The following is a 15,611-nucleotide window of genomic DNA, read 5'->3' on the forward strand; positions in this document are numbered from 1 at the left end:
CAAGCCGCACCTCCATTTCCTAACTACTAACCTCATCCCACCTCCTTGACCTGTCCGTCTTCCCTGGACTGACCTATCCCCTCCCTACCTCCCCACCTCTACTCTCCTCTCCACCTATCTTCTTTTCTCTCCATCTTTGGTCCGCCTCCCCATCTCTCCCTATTTATTCCAGAACTCTCACCCCATCCGCCTCTCTGATGAAGGGTCTAGGCCCAAAATGTCAGCTTTTGTCCTCCTGAGATGCTGCTTGGCCTGCTGTGCTCATCCAGCTTCACACTTTATTATCATAGAACACAGAAAAGTACAGCACAGTACAGGTCGTTCGGCCCACGATGTTGTGCCGTGGAATAATCCTAATCCAAAAATAAAATAACCTAACCTACATTCCTTTCAATTCACTGCTGTCCATGTGCATGTCCAGCAGTCGCTTAAATGTCACAAGTGACACTGCTTCCACGACTACCACTGGTAAATTATTCCATGCGCTCACAACTCTCTGGGTCAAGAACCTCCTTCTGACATCTCCTCCATATATTCCTCCTAACACCTTAAAACTATGACCCCTCGTGGCAGTCAATCCTGCCCTGGGGAAAAATCTCTGGCTATCAACTCTATCCATGCCTCTCATTACCTTGTACACCTCGATCAGGTCACTTCTCTTCCTCCTTCTCTCCAGAGAGAAAAGTCCGAGCTCAGTCAACCTCTCCTCGTAAGACAAGCCCTCCAGTCCAGGCAGCATCCTGGTAAACCTCCTTTGCACCCTCTCCAAAGACTCCACATCTTTCCTATAATAGGGCGACCAGAACTGGACACAATATTCCAAGTGTGGTCTCACCAGGGTTTCGTAGAGCTGCAGCATAACCTCGCGGCTCTTAAACTCGATCCCCCTGTTAAGAAAGCATATGGTGTTTTGGCTTTCATTAACAACCTTATCCACCTGGGTGGCAACTTTGAGGGAGCTATGCACTTGATGGTGGGTGTGTCCAGAACCAGGCGTCACACAATGAGGATTCAGTGTAGACCATTTAGGATGGAGATGAGGAGACACTTCTTCACCCAATGAGTGGCGAGCCTGTGGAATTCATTACCACAGGAAGTAGTTGAGGTCAAAACATTGAATGTATTCAAGGGGCAACAAGATATCGCACTTGGGGTGAATGGGATCAAAGGTTATGGGGAGAAAGCAGGATTAGACTCAAGTCAGCCACCTGCTGCTCCAATCCTCTATGTTTCTGTGAGACTGGAATGCTGCTGAATGGAATATTAAACTGTATAAGAAGTGAATGGGACAGCAGGATCTTTAAGCCAAAATGCTCAGTATCTAAACAAAGAAATGTGGATGCTGGAAATCTGAATTAAAAACAGAAAATGCTGGAAAACTCCAACGCATCATCCTCTACCACTTTCGCCATCTGCAATCAGACCCCACCACCAAATAGATATTCCCCTCCCCACCATTATCTGTTTTCCATAGGGATCACTTACTCCACAACTCCATTATCTGCTCCACACTCTGACCGACCCTTCCACCATACCTGGTACCTTTCCCTGCAACCTCAGGAAGTGCTGTATCTGCCTGTACAACTCCCCTGCCACTTCTGTCCAAGGTCTCAAACAAGTATTCCAAATCCAACAGGTATTCACCTGTATATCTTTTAACCTGGTCTATTGTATCCATTGCTCCTGATATGGTGTCCTCTACTTTGGTGAGATCAAGTGCAGACTCAGTCACTGATTCGCAGACCATCTGTGCTCTGTACGTTCCAATCAACACCACCTTCTGGTTGACACCCATTTAAATTTCACCCCTTCACCCCTCACCCCACACCCCCCCCCCCCCCCCCGACCTCAACTCGGCAACATGTCCATCTTGGGTCTTCTCCAGTGTTACAATGACACCATACGTAAACTGCAGGAGCAACACCTCATATTTCGCTTTGGGAGATAACAGCCCAATGGTCTCATCACAGAGTTCACCAGCTTCAAAATCTACCCCTCCCTGGTTTCATCCCATGTCCAGCCCTCCCTCTCATCCTGCCTCCTTGACCTGACACAACCTGTCCATCTTCCTCCTCACTTATCCACTCCACCCTTGCCCAATGACCACTCTCCACATTCCCCAGCCTGAATCCATCTATCACCATTGCATCTACTTTCCACCAGCTCCTCCTCACTCCCTCTACTTATTTCTGAGCTCTCTTCCCCATCCCCGGGCCTGATGAAGGGTCCCAACCCGAAACATCGACTTTCCTGCTCCTCAGATGCTGCCTTACCTGCCGTGTTCCTCCAGTTCCACACTGTATTGAAATGTTGGAGAAACTCAGCAGGTCTGACTGCATGTGGACAGAAGGCATAGTTAATGTTTTGGGTCCAATGCAACCCTTCTTCATAGAACAGTACAGCACAGGAATGGGGCCTTTGGCCCTAGATGTTGTGCTGAACACAATGCTAAATAAAACAAATCCCTTCTGCCTGCCATTGGTCCATATTCCTCCATTCCTTGCATATACATGTGCCTGTCTAAAAGACCCTTAAATGCCCTTGTCGTATCTACTTCAACCACCAGCCCTGGCAGCACATTCCAGGCTCTGGTCACTCTCTGTGTAAAAAACCTGCCCCTCACATCACCTTTGAACTTTCCCTCTTCCACCTTAAATGCACGCCCCCTAGTATTAGACATTTCAACTCTGTGGAAAAGATTCTAACCATCAATCCTATCAATGCATCTCATTATATTACAGAATTCTATTAAGTCTCCTGTCAGCCTCCACCATTCACAAGAAAACAAACCAACTTTTTCTAGCATCAGAGATAATGGGAACTGCAGATGCTGGAGAATCCAAGATAATAAAATGTGAGGCTGGATGAACACAGCAGGCCAAGCAGCATCTCAGGAGCACAAAAGCTGACGTTTCGGGCCTAGACGCTCTGATGAAGGGTCTAGGCCCGAAACGTCAGCTTTTGTGCTCCTGAGATGCTGCTTGGCCTGCTGTGTTCATCCAGCCTCACATTTCATTATCAACTTTTTCTAGCCTCTCCTTATATCTCATATGCTACAATCCAAGCAGCATCCTGGTAAACCTTTTTTGCACCCTGTCCAAGGCTTCCACATCCTTCCTATAATGCAGTAACCAAAACTGGGCGCAGTACTTTTAGTGTGGCCTAACCAAAGTCTTATGAAACTGCTTCAGAATTGAGTGGAATGCTCAATGATACTGGGAGAGTGAAATTATACTGGGTCAGGTCATGTTAATGATAATGGGTTAATAATTAATTGCTTGTCAGTGGCAAATTAGTTTAGTTAAAAATAAAACACATGACAAGTCATAAAGCAGATATTACGACACTGGCATCTACCTGAAAATGTGGAGAATGCCCAGGTATGTCCTGTATATAGAAAGCAGGACAAATTCAACCAGGCCAATGACCACCCCATCAATATACTCTGCTCAGTTTGGCTCCCATGGGAGCCACAGAAATAAGACCATAAGACATAGGAGTGGAAGTAAGGCCATTCGGCCCATTGAGTCCACTCTGCCATTTAATCATGGCTGATGGGCATTTCAACTCCACTTCCCTGCACTCTCCCCGTAGCCCTTAATTCCTTGTGAGATCAAGAATTTATCAATCTCCGTCTTGAAGACATTTAACGCCCCGTCCTCCACTGCGCTCTGTGGCAATGAATTCCAACGGCCCACCACCTTCTGGCTGAAGAAATGTCTCCTCATTTCCATTTTAAATTTATCCCCTTTAATTTTAACTCTATGCCCATGGGTCCTAGTCTTCACGCCTAACGGAAACAACTGCCCAGCATCCACCCTTTCTAAACCATACATTATCTTGTAAGTTTCTACTGGATCTCCTCTCAATGTTCTAAGCTCGAATGAATACAATCCCAGGATCCTCAGCCGTTCATTGTACGTTAAGCCTACCATTCCAGGGATCATCCGTGTGAATCTCCACTGGACATGCTCCAGCACCAGTATGTCCTTCCTGAGGTGTGGGGCCCAAAATTGGACACAGTATTCTAAGTGGGGCCTAACTAGAGCTCTATAAAGTCTCAGAAGCACATCACTGCTTTTATATTCCAACCCTCTTCAGATAAACGACAACATTACATTCGCCTTCTTAATCACAGACTCTACCTGCAACTTCACCTTCAGAGAATCCTGGATCAATACTCCTAGATCCCTTTGTACTTCGGCTTTATGAATTTTCTCACCGTTTAGAAAATAGTCCATGCCTGTATTCTTTTTTCCAAAGTGCAAAACCTCGCATTTGCTCACGTTGAATTTCATCAGCCATTTCCTGGGCCACTCTCCTAAACTGTCTAAATCTTTCTGCAGCCTCCCCACCTCCTCAGTACTACCTGCCTGTCCACCTATCTTTGTATCATCGGCAAACTTCACCAGAATGCCCCCAATCCCTTCATCCAGATCATTAATATACAAAAGGTGAACAGCTGCAGCCCCAACACTGAACCCTGCGGGACACCACTTCTCACTGGTTGCCATTCCGAAAAAGAGCCTTTTATCCCAACTGTCTGCCTTCTGTCAGACAGCCAATCCTCAATCCAAGCCAGGAGCTCACCTCGGACACCCTGGGCTCTCATTTTCTCAGCAGCCTCCTGTGAGGCACCTTATCAAAGGCCTTTTGGAAGTGTAGATAGATAACATCCACTGGGTTTCCCTGGTCCAACCTACTTGTTACCTCTTCAAAGAATTCTAACAGGTTTGTCAGGCACGACCTCCCCTTACTAAATCCATACTGACTTGTTCTAATCCGACCCTGCACTTCCAAAAATTTAGAAATCTCATCCTTAACAATGGATTCTAGAATTTTACCAAAAACCAAGGTTAGGCTAATCGGCCTATAATTTTCCATCCTTTGTCTTGATCCTTTCTTGATCAAGGGGGTTACAACAGCGATTTTACAATCATCTTGGACTTTCCCAGACTCCAGTGACTTTTGAAAGATCACAACCAATACCTCCGCTATTTCCTCAGCCACCGCCCTCAGAACTCCAGGATGTAGCCCATCGGGGCCAGGAGATTTATCAATTTTTAGATCTTTTAGGTTTTCTAGCGCTCTCTCTTTTGTAATGCCTACCAGACTCAACTCTGCCCCCAATCCTCCTTAATTGTTGGGATACTACTCATGTCTTCCACCGTGAAGACTGATGCAAAGTACTTATTTAGTTCTTCAGCTATTTCCTCATGTCCCATCACTAGCCTTCCAGCATCAATTTGGAGCGGCCCAATGTCTACTTTTGCCTCTCGCTTGTTTCTTATGTATTGAAAAAAGCTTTTACTCTCATTTCTAATATTACTGGCTAGCCTACCTTCATATTTGATCCTCTCCTTCCTTATTTCTCTCTTTGTTATCCATTTGTTTTTGTAGCCTTCCCTATCTTCTGATTTCCCAGTGCTCTTGGCCACTGTATAGGCTGTCTCTTTTTCTCCGTTACATTTCCTGACTTCCTTTGTCAGCCATGGCTGTCTAATCCCCGCCCCCGGATAATCTTTCTTTTCTTTGGGATGAACCTCTGTACTGTGTCCTCAATTACACCCAGAAACTCCTGCCATTGTTGGTCTACTGTCTTCCCCACTAGGCTCTGCTTCCAGTCGATTTTCATCAATTCCTCTCTCATGCCCCAGTAATTACCTTTATTTAACTGTAACACCATTACATCCGATTTTGCCTTCTCTCTTTCAAACTGCAGACTGAACTCTACCATATTATGATCGCTGCCTCCTAAGTGTTCCCTTACTGTAAGGTCTTTTGTAAAATCTGGCTCATTACATAGCACTAAGTCCAGAATAGCCTGCTCCCTTGTGGGCTCTATCACAAGCTGTTCCAAAAAGCCATCCTGTAAGCATTCCATGGATTCCCTTTCTTTGGATCCACCGGCAACATTATTCACCCAGGCCACCTGCATATTGAAGTCCCCCATGATCACCGTGACCTTGCCTTTCTGACATGCCCTGTCTATTTCCCGGTGCTTCTTGCGCCCCTGGTCCTGATCAATGTTATAAGGTCTGTACATAACTCCATTATGGTGTTTTTGCCTTTGAGGTTCGTCAACTCCACCCACACAGACTCCACATCATCTGACCCGATGTCATTGAGTGCCATAGCTTTAATTTCATTCTTAACTAACAAGGCAACCCCGCCGCCTCTGCCCACCTCCCTGTCTTTTCAGGTGGCAGATGGTGGTGACATAATGGTAATATCACTAGATAGCAATCCAGAAGCCCAGGCCAATGTTTTGGGGACATGAATCAAGCGCGACAGATTGTAAAATTTGAATTTATATTTTAAAAATTTGGAATATTAACAACTGTTGATTAATCTGAAAACTCATTTGGTTCTCTAACGTCCTCTAGAGAAGGAAATCTGCCATCCTTACCTGATTGACCTACATGTGCCTCCAGACCTACAGCAATGTGACTGACCCTTAACTAACCCCATTTTAGGCAATTGGGGATGGGCAATAGATCCTGACCAGGCCAGCGATGCCCTATCTCATGAATGAATTTCAAAAGATCTTTGAGACCTTTGTTTTTAAATAAGCATATTGCATTCATCTAACCAGAATTTATAACTAACTTAATCAATGTGACGCTGCATATTTAATGATATTAAGCATTTCCCACATTATGTGGTCCTGTACTTACTTTTCTTGCCTTGTATTTCTCTACTAATTCAAAGACCAGCTGATATCTCTGTTTATATAAAGGTGGGTTGAAGGATACAGTCTCCATCCTTTTGCTTCTGTCAGCACCCGTTGAAAAACCTGTTCAATCAGATCAACCAAATATTCAAATATGTTAGATTCAAAGTCAGACAATCATTACAGCACAAAAGAAAGGCTTTCAGCCCATGAAGTCCTGCCACCTTTTCATAGGGCAAACCAGTCAGTCCCATTCCCAAAAGCTTATAAAGTTGTTACAGAGATAGTAGGAACAGCCGGTGCTGGAGAATCTGAGATAACACAGTGTGACGCTGGATGAACACAGCGGGCCAAGCAGCATCAGAGGAGCAGGAAAGCTTAACGTTTTGGGTTGGGGCCCTTCTTCAGAAAAAGGTTCTAAAGTTGGCCGGTTTGAGACACAATGTGACACGAGCAGCACAGGTTCAATTTGTGTACAGGCTGAGGCTACTATGAAAGTCCTGCCTTCTCAATCCACACTTCGCCACCAGTCATCTCACTTTCCGACGAGCCAGCAGCCTATAATCTTCTGGGATTATGGTGACTTTAGAATTAGAATTAGAATTAGATTTTACTGTCATGTTTACTCAAGTACAGGAGTACGGCGAAAAGTGTACAAAATCACCATTCTTTGGCACCATCTTAGGTACAGAAACCCAAATTTAAAAAAAAACCCATCTTAGATAGAAAAACCAAAACAACCATCTAACACACAAAAAACCGAATTTTAAAAAAGGCAGAAATAGATTAACAAAAAGCCAAGGAAGTCGGTAAGTGGGCATCTGTCCTCAAAGCCTTGGGTCACAGAGATTTATGGCATGGAAGCCACCCCTTCAACCCAATTTGTCCATGCTGCCCAGTTTTCACAATTAATCTGTCCCATCTTTGTCCATGGCCCTCCACACTTTTCCTACCCATGTACCTGTCCAAATATTTCTTAAATGGCTGAGCCGATTCCTCCCAGAATCCTCCTCAGTTGCTCCTCTATTGCAATTTTCAGTGCTGCTGCTGCCACTGGCCCTTGGAACTCATTCCTGCTGCAAACTCAGGTCCTCAGAATTTGCTCCAGGTGCTAGTGCAGGCCCTCAGCTTCTTACTTAGGAAGCGATGGTCTAGTGTTATTATCGCCACACTGTTAATCCAGAGATCCAGGTAATGTTCTGGGGAGCCTGGATTCGAATCCTGCCATGGCAGATGGTCAAATTTGCCTTCTATAAAATCTGTAATGAAGAGTCTAACTCCATTGCTGATTGTTGGAAAAAGTCATCTGGCTCACTGATGTCCTGTAGAGAAAGGTGGCTCAGTGGTTAGCACTGCTGCCTCACAGCACCAGGGACCCAGGTTCAATTCTACCCTCGGGTGACTGTCTGTGTGGAGTTTGCACATTCTCCCTGAGTCTGCATGCGTTTCCTCCAGGTGCTGTGGTTTACTCCCACAGTCCAAAGATGTCCAAGTTAGGTTGATTGTTCATGGCAAATTGCCTGTAATGTTCAGGGATGTGTAGGTTAGATGGCCTATAGGGGGATGGGTCTGGGTGGGAAGCTCTGAAGGTTGGTGTGGACTTGTTGGGCCGAAGGGCCTGTTTCCACACTGTAGGGATTTTGTGATTAAAAAGGAAACTGCCATCATTACCTGGTCTGGTCTACACGACACCAGACCCACATCAATGACTCTAAGTTGCCCTTTAGGCAATTAGGGATGGGAAACGAACGGTGGCCTAGCCAACAACACCCACATGAATGAACAACGAACAAAATAAGAAAAAATATTCACAACAGGATTAGCTGATAAATAAGAGGTCAATTGTTTCAATTGGCTGAGTGGCTGGCTTGCAATGCAGAGTAATGCCAACGGCATATGCGCAATTCCCACACCGGCTGAGATTACCATAGAGGGCTCTCCCTCTTAACCTCTCCCCTCTTCTCCGTGTGTACGCATGCACAGATAATTGAAGGTAGCAGGACATAGAACATAGAACATTACAGCACAGTACAGGCCCTTCAGCCCTCAATGTTGTGCCGACCTGTCATACCGATCTGAAGCCCATCTAACCTACACTATTCCATGTACGTCCATATGCTTGTCCAATGATGACTTAAATGTACCTAAAGTTGGCGAATCTACTACCATTGCAGGCAAAGTGTTCCATTCCCTTACTACTCTCTGTGTAAAGAAACTACCTCTGACATCTGTCCTATATCTTTCACCCCTCAATTTAAAGCTATGCCCCCTCGTGCTCGCCATCACCATCCTAGGATAAAGGCTCTCCCTATCCACCCTATCTAACCCTCTGATTATTTTATATCTCTCATAGGACATTTATAGGACAGGTGGAGAGAACTGTTAATAAAGTATATAGTGATCACAGCTTTATTAAAAGGGGCATGGAGTACAAAAGCAATGAAGCGATGTTGAATTTGTATAAGGCACCTGCTAGACCACAGGTGCAGTATTGTATACAGCTGAGGAAAAATGCTAAAGCATCAGAAAGAATGCAGAAGCATTTTATAAGAAAGTTTCCAGGAACAAGACACTTGTGCTATGAGGATAGGTTGAAAAAGTTGGGGCTGTTTTCCTTGGAGTGTAGAAGGCTGAGAACAGATTTGATAGAGGTTTCCAAAATCATGAGCAAGTTGGATAGGATAGGGAGAAGCTGTTCCTGCTCATAAAAAGCATAAGAACAAGACAGCATAGATTTAAAGTAATGTGCAAAAGAATCAAGAAGTGAGAAAAATGTTTACACATAGTGAGTAGGTTAAGTGTGGACTACATTGCCTGGGAATGTGGTGGAAGTAGGTTCAATTGAGGCATTCAAGAAGGCACTGGATGATTATATGGATAAAAATAGTGTGAAAGGATATGGGGACAAAGCAGAAGATTGGCACCAGATAATGATGCTCATTTAAAAAGCCACTGCATGAATATCCATGGCCCTACAAGTTGATTTCCCACAAGTGCCCATCCTATTCCCTTTTGGAACCATTCTTTATCTCTGCTTCCACCATCCTCCTAAACAGTTCATTACTAAAGCATTCATTACGACTCACTGTGTAAAAAAGGCCCTTTTTTCCACAACCTTTTATAATGCGACAGAAAGTAAAAATAGAAGAAAGTCATTTGGCCTCTCTGGCCTGCTCTGCTATTTAACGATTACAAAACTTCTACATCAATGCCATTTTCCTGCAATAGCTTCATATCTTTTAATTATTTAACATAAAGAACAGTAAGCAAAATTAAGTAGGAAAATGGTGTTGAAGAAATTGATGGGATTGAAGGCTGACAAATCCCCAAAGCCTGATAATCTACATGCAAGAGTACATATTTTCTTTAGTCGAGGGATGTGGGTATCGCTGGCTGACCAGCATTAATTGCCTATCCCTAGTTGCCCTTGAGATGGGCTGCAATCTTGAAAAAAAGTATGGCCTATCCCAGATGAAGAAGAAAACTTGTGTGAAGATGCAGACGATATGGGTAGAAGTTTAAATGAATTCTTTCTTTCCATATTCACAAAGGCAAGGGATTAAATAGATATCTAACAGGAGTAGCATTGGTCAAAATAAGGATGCTTTAGGAAGTTAGTATCCTTGAGTGGCTAAATCACCAGGGCTGGATAGATCGTTCCGTAGGATCTTGAAAGAGGTCAGGTTACTTCGGTGGTGGGCAAATTGTTAGAGTCAATTCCAAGAGATCAGATAAATTGTCACTTAGAAAGGCATGGACTAGTCAGTGATAGTCAGCATGTCTTTGTTAAGGATCGGTCATGCCTTACAAATTTGAATGAATTTTTTGAGGAAGTGAGAATGAGGATTGATAAGGATGGTGCAGTCAATGTTGTCAAAATGGCTTTTTATAAGGCATTGACAAGGTCCCAAATGGCAGACTGGTCAAAAATGTAAAAGCCCATGAAATACAAGGTAATGTGTCAAAGTGAATTCAAGCTTGGCTTAGTAACAGGAAACAAAGGAGAATGGTCAATGGCTACTTTTGCAAATGGAATGCTATTTCAAATGGTGTTCTGCAGACCGCAGAATGGGGCCCCTGCTGTTTGTTTTATATACTAACAATTTGGATTTGAACATGGCGGGCACAACTGGGAAATTTGTTGATGACACAAAACCCATTGTGTAGAAGTATAGTAGATCATTGTAAGCTCCAAAATGATTGACATGGTTTGGTAGAAGCAACAAGGAAGTGCCAGATGGAATTCAAGCTGATAAAACAGAGACAATGCATTCAGGGAGGTTGAACAGTAAAAAGGAATACGCAATAAACACAAATATACTGAGGGGGATAGATAAAGTGAGGATCTTGGCATGCAGGTGCCCAGATCCTTAAACAGAGCAGCACAGATAGATAAGATTGTAAAGAAGGCAGACTGAACACTCCCCTTCATCGGCAGAGGTATAGAATACGAAAGCAGGGATGTAATGATGAAACTGTTCACAACACTAGTGAGATCACAACTGGTGTATGTGCGTACAGTTCTGCTCACCACGTTACAGAAAGAACATAATTGCTCTGGAGAGAATGCAGAGATTTACTAGAAATTACCAGAGCTGGGCAATTGTAGCTACAAAGAGACTGGGCAGGTTAAGGCTGTTTTTCTTGGAATAGAGATGGCTAAGGGGTGACATGATAGAGGTATACAGAATTGTGAGGACTAGAGATAGAATAGACAACAGGAACCTGTTTTCCTTGGTAGAATGTTCAAAAACTAGGGGTCATAGATTCAAGAGACAGAAGAATTAGAGGGGACATGAGCAAAAAACATTTTCAGGCAGAGGATGGTGGGCGTTTGGAATTCACTGCCTGAATTAATGGTGGATGCAGACACCATAAACTCTTTCAAAGGGTACCTGGATCTTCTCATTAAGTGCTGTAAGCTGCAGGGCTATGGGTCATCTGCAGCTAATTGGGATTTGAAAGGGCATCTGGGTGTCTTTGGGACAACATGGACCAGGTGGGCTGAATGGCCACCTTCTATGCTATACCAATTGTATGGGTCTGAGGTATAAGTACCTAGGTACAATTCCTGGATACAGCAGAGGGGCCCAGAGGCCAAGATGTCACCATAAGAAAGCAGGCATTGTATATGTTTTTCCCTATACTTCTACAATAGGGCACGCATGACAACAAAAGTATATTATATTGACATTATTATATTTCTCAGCATATATTTAGATATAAGTTGGTGTTTCCTACTGCATCAGTGTAAAATGTGGTAACACAGTGTGGATCTCCACACAATGTTATCTCTGACTTAAGCATCTGCAGTTATTACTATCTTTGAGTGTAACTTGCAGTGATTCCTAATGCATATTTACGGTGTAGTGTTCCACTCTGTAGAGGTTCCTGGTGATGTTTATGTTAGAATGTATTACCGAACTTTGGGATTCCCAGTGATAGCCAGTTATACGATGTTGCGGCACTCTGTGGTGTTTCCCGCTATCTATTTACATTTACTGTATATTTTTAGGCTCTGTGGTGTTTCCTGCTATATATTTATGTTTACACTGTTGGGCTAACAAAACGTTTCCCAGCATATATAATATGTCCTGTACACTGTTGGGCTAAGGGATGTTTCCCAGTGTGTATATATTTTATTGTACACAGTCGGGCTCTGCTGTGTTTCCCGGGGTACACTTATATTTATATTTACCATACAGAGTCGGGCTCAGCAGTGTTTACCGGGGTATATTTATATTTACTGCACACAGTCGGTCTCTGCAGTGTTTTCCGGGGAATATTTAAACTTATATTTACCGTACAGAGTCAGTCACTGCAGTGTTTACCAGGGTATATGTATATTTATATTTACCGTACACAGTCAGTCCCTGCAGTTTCCCGGTGTATATTTATATTCATATTTACCGTACACAGTCAGTCCCTGCAGTGTTTCCCGGTGTATTTTAATATATACCATACACAATCGGTCCCTGCAGTGTTTCCTGGTGTATATTTATATTCATATTTACCGTACACAGTCGGTGCCTGCAGTTTCCCGGGGTATATTTATATTCATATTTACCGTACACAGTCGGTGCCTGCAGTTTCCCGGGGTATATTTATATTTATATTTACCCCACACAGTCGGGCTCTGCAGTTTCCCAGGGTATATTTATATTTATACTTTCCAGACAAAGTCGGGCTCAGCAGTGTTTCCTGGCGTATATTTATGTTTACCGTACACTGTCGGTCTCTGCAGTTTCCCGCTGTATATTAATATTCATATTTACCGTACACAGTCGGTGCCTGCAGTTTCCCGGGGTATATTTATATTCATATTTACCGTACACAGTCGGTGCCTGCAGTTTCCCGGTGTATATTTATATTTATATTTACCGTACACTGTCCGTCTCTGCAGTTTCCCGGGGTATATTTGTATTCATATTTACCGTACACAGTCGGTGCCTGCAGTTTCCCAGTGTACATTTATATTTATATTTACCATACACAGTCGGTCCCTGCAGTTTCCCGGGGTATATTTATATTTGTATTTACTGCACACAGTCGGGCTCTGCAGTTTCCCGGTGTGGAGGAAGAGGGATCTTGATGTGCAGATACATAGATCCCTCAAAATGGCCACCCAAGTGGACAGGGTTGTTAAGAAAGCATATGGTGTTTTGGCTTTCATTAACAGGGGGATTGAGTTTAAGAGTCGTGAGATCTTGTTGCAGCTCTATAAAACTTTGGTTAGACCGCACTTGGAACACTGTGTCCAGTTCTAATCGCCCTATTATAGGAAAGATGTGGATGCTTTGGAGAGGGTTCAGAGGAGGTTTACCAGGATGCTGCCTGGACTGGAGGGCTTATCTTATGAAGAGAGGTTGACTGAGCTCGGACTCTTTTCATTGGAGAAAAGGAGGAGGAGAGGGGACCTAATTGAGGTATACAAGATAATGAGAGGCATAGATAGAGTTGATAGCCAGAGACTATTTCCCAAGGCAGAAAAGGCTAACACGAGGGGTCATAGTTTTAAGCTGGTTGGAGGAAAGTATAGAGGGGAGGTCAGAGGCGGGTTCTTTACACAGAGAGTTGTGAGAGCATGGAATGCGTTGCCAGCAGCAGTTGTGGAAGCAAGGTCATTGGGGTCATTTAAGAGACTGCTGGACATGCATATGGTCACAGAAATTTGAGGGTGCATACATGAGGATCAATGGTCAGCACAACATCGTGGGCTGAAGGGCTTGTTCTGTGCTGTACTGTTCTATGTTCTATATTTATATTTACCGCACACAGTCGGTCCCTGCAGTTTCCCAGGGTATATTTATATTTATATTTACCGCACACAGTCATGGAACATGGAGAAGTACAGCACAGTACAGGCCCTTCGGCCCACAATGTTGTGCCGTGGAATAATCCTAATCCAAAAATAAAATAACCTAACCTACATTCCCCTCAATTCACTGCTGTCCATGTGCATGTCCAGCAGTAGTTTAAATGTCACTAATGACTCCGCTTCCACGACTACCACTGGTAAACTATTCCATGTGCTCACAACTCTCTGGGTGAAGAAACTCCCTCTGAAAGTCGGTGCCTGCAGTTTCCCGGGGTATATTTATATTTGTATTTACCGCACACAGTCGGTGCCTGCAGTTTCCCGGGGTATATTTATATTTATATTTATATTTACCGCACACAGTCGGTGCCTGCAGTTTCCCGGGGTATATTTATATTTATATTTATATTTACCGCACACAGTCGGTGCCTGCAGTTTCCCGGGGTATATTTATATTTATATTTGTATTTACCGGACACAGTCGGTGCTTGCAGTTTCCCGGGGTATATTTATATTTATATTTACCGCACACAATCGGTGCCTGCAGTTTCCCGGGGTATATTTATATTTATATTTGTATTTACCGGACACAGTCGGTGCCTGCAGTTTCCCGGGGTATATTTATATTTATATTTACCGCACACAATCGGTGCCTGCAGTTTCCCGGGGTATATTTATATTTATATTTGTATTTACCGGACACAGTCGCACTCGGCAGGTCTTCGCGGCCCAAAGCCCACACGGCGACCTCCGACCTTCGAGCACTGTCCAATCATGATCTTGGCACCCCTGTCGCCGATCCGTCATATTGTCATGAAGGAAACTGTGACGCTTTTACCCGAGTGGCGGAAATAACCGAGTGTCGATAACAGCCCTGTGACGGAAATGCCCGAGTGACGGAAATGCCCGAATGACGGCTGTGACCGAATGCTGCCGAGCGGGAGTTCAGCGTTTGCATTCTGCCTCGGGACGCGGCGTGTCTCCTGCTGCACAGATTCCAGCATCTCCTGGAGTTTCCAAGATAATAAAATGTGAGGCTGGATGAACACAGCAGGCCAAGCAGCATCTCAGGAGCACTGCTTGGCCTGCTGTGTTCATCCAGCCTCACATTTTATTATCTTGGAATCTCCAGCATCTGCAGTTCCCATTATCTCCTGGAGTTTTCTTCGTTACACTGGACCCAAAACACAAGCTTTGCTGTCTGTTCATCGATGATGGCGGTCCTGCTGAACTTTTCTGGTAATATCTGTTTTTGTTTCATCATTTTACTGTGTATGGTAGTAGTGTGTGTGGTCTTAGCGAGGGGGATCTAAATACGCTGTGTTTGAGTGCATGTGGTCTCAAAGAATGTATGGGGTCAGGATGGAGTAATAACACATTACGGAGCTGGAAGAAGACATTGGGCCAGGCAGCGTCGGGGGAACAGGAAAATTGTGTCAGAGATAATAGGATCTGCAGATGCTGGAGAATCCGAACAGCAGGCAAAGGAGTCGGAGCAGGAAAGCTGACGTTTCGGGCCTAGACTTTTCATCAGAAAAGGGAGAGGGAACTATCTCTCACACATCCCTCACCTTCCTGGACCTCTCTGTGCCCATCTCAGGCAACCACCTCGAAACCGAT

At 44.1% G+C, this 15,611-nt stretch overlaps 2 protein-coding genes across 7 annotated transcripts in view; one reads left to right on the top strand and one right to left on the bottom strand.

Moving 5' to 3' along the window:
• Positions 1–14,803, bottom strand: part of henmt1 (HEN methyltransferase 1) — a 110,317-nt gene extending 95,514 nt beyond the window's left edge. Inside the window, exons 1-2 of one of the 2 annotated variants that reach the window (XM_048539357.1) lie at positions 14,688–14,803; positions 6,678–6,796 (exon numbers count right to left, since the gene is read on the bottom strand). In XM_048539357.1, the coding sequence (XP_048395314.1) occupies positions 6,678–6,764 (87 nt within the window). In that variant the 5' untranslated portion in view covers positions 6,765–6,796; positions 14,688–14,803. Of the gene's footprint in view, positions 1–6,677; positions 6,797–14,463; positions 14,470–14,687 lie in introns of those variants that run through there. The other variant, XM_059648271.1, reaches the window with a different exon arrangement.
• A 280-nt stretch (positions 14,804–15,083) lies between these two features.
• cfap45 (cilia and flagella associated protein 45) overlaps positions 15,084–15,611 on the top strand; it is a 119,970-nt gene continuing 119,442 nt past the window's right edge. For 3 of the 5 annotated variants that reach the window (XM_059648215.1, XM_059648217.1, XM_059648222.1), the window contains exon 1: positions 15,097–15,230. Coding sequence is in view for 2 of the 5 variants with exons in the window: in XM_059648221.1 (XP_059504204.1) it covers positions 15,203–15,230 (28 nt within the window). In the remaining 3 variants the exon portion in view is untranslated. Of the gene's footprint in view, positions 15,231–15,611 lie in introns of all 5 variants that reach the window. The other 2 variants (XM_059648221.1, XM_059648218.1) reach the window with 2 other exon arrangements.

The sequence above is a fragment of the Stegostoma tigrinum genome, chromosome 8 (assembly GCF_030684315.1).
Source record: "Stegostoma tigrinum isolate sSteTig4 chromosome 8, sSteTig4.hap1, whole genome shotgun sequence".
NCBI classification, from domain to species: Eukaryota; Metazoa; Chordata; class Chondrichthyes; order Orectolobiformes; family Stegostomatidae; genus Stegostoma; species Stegostoma tigrinum.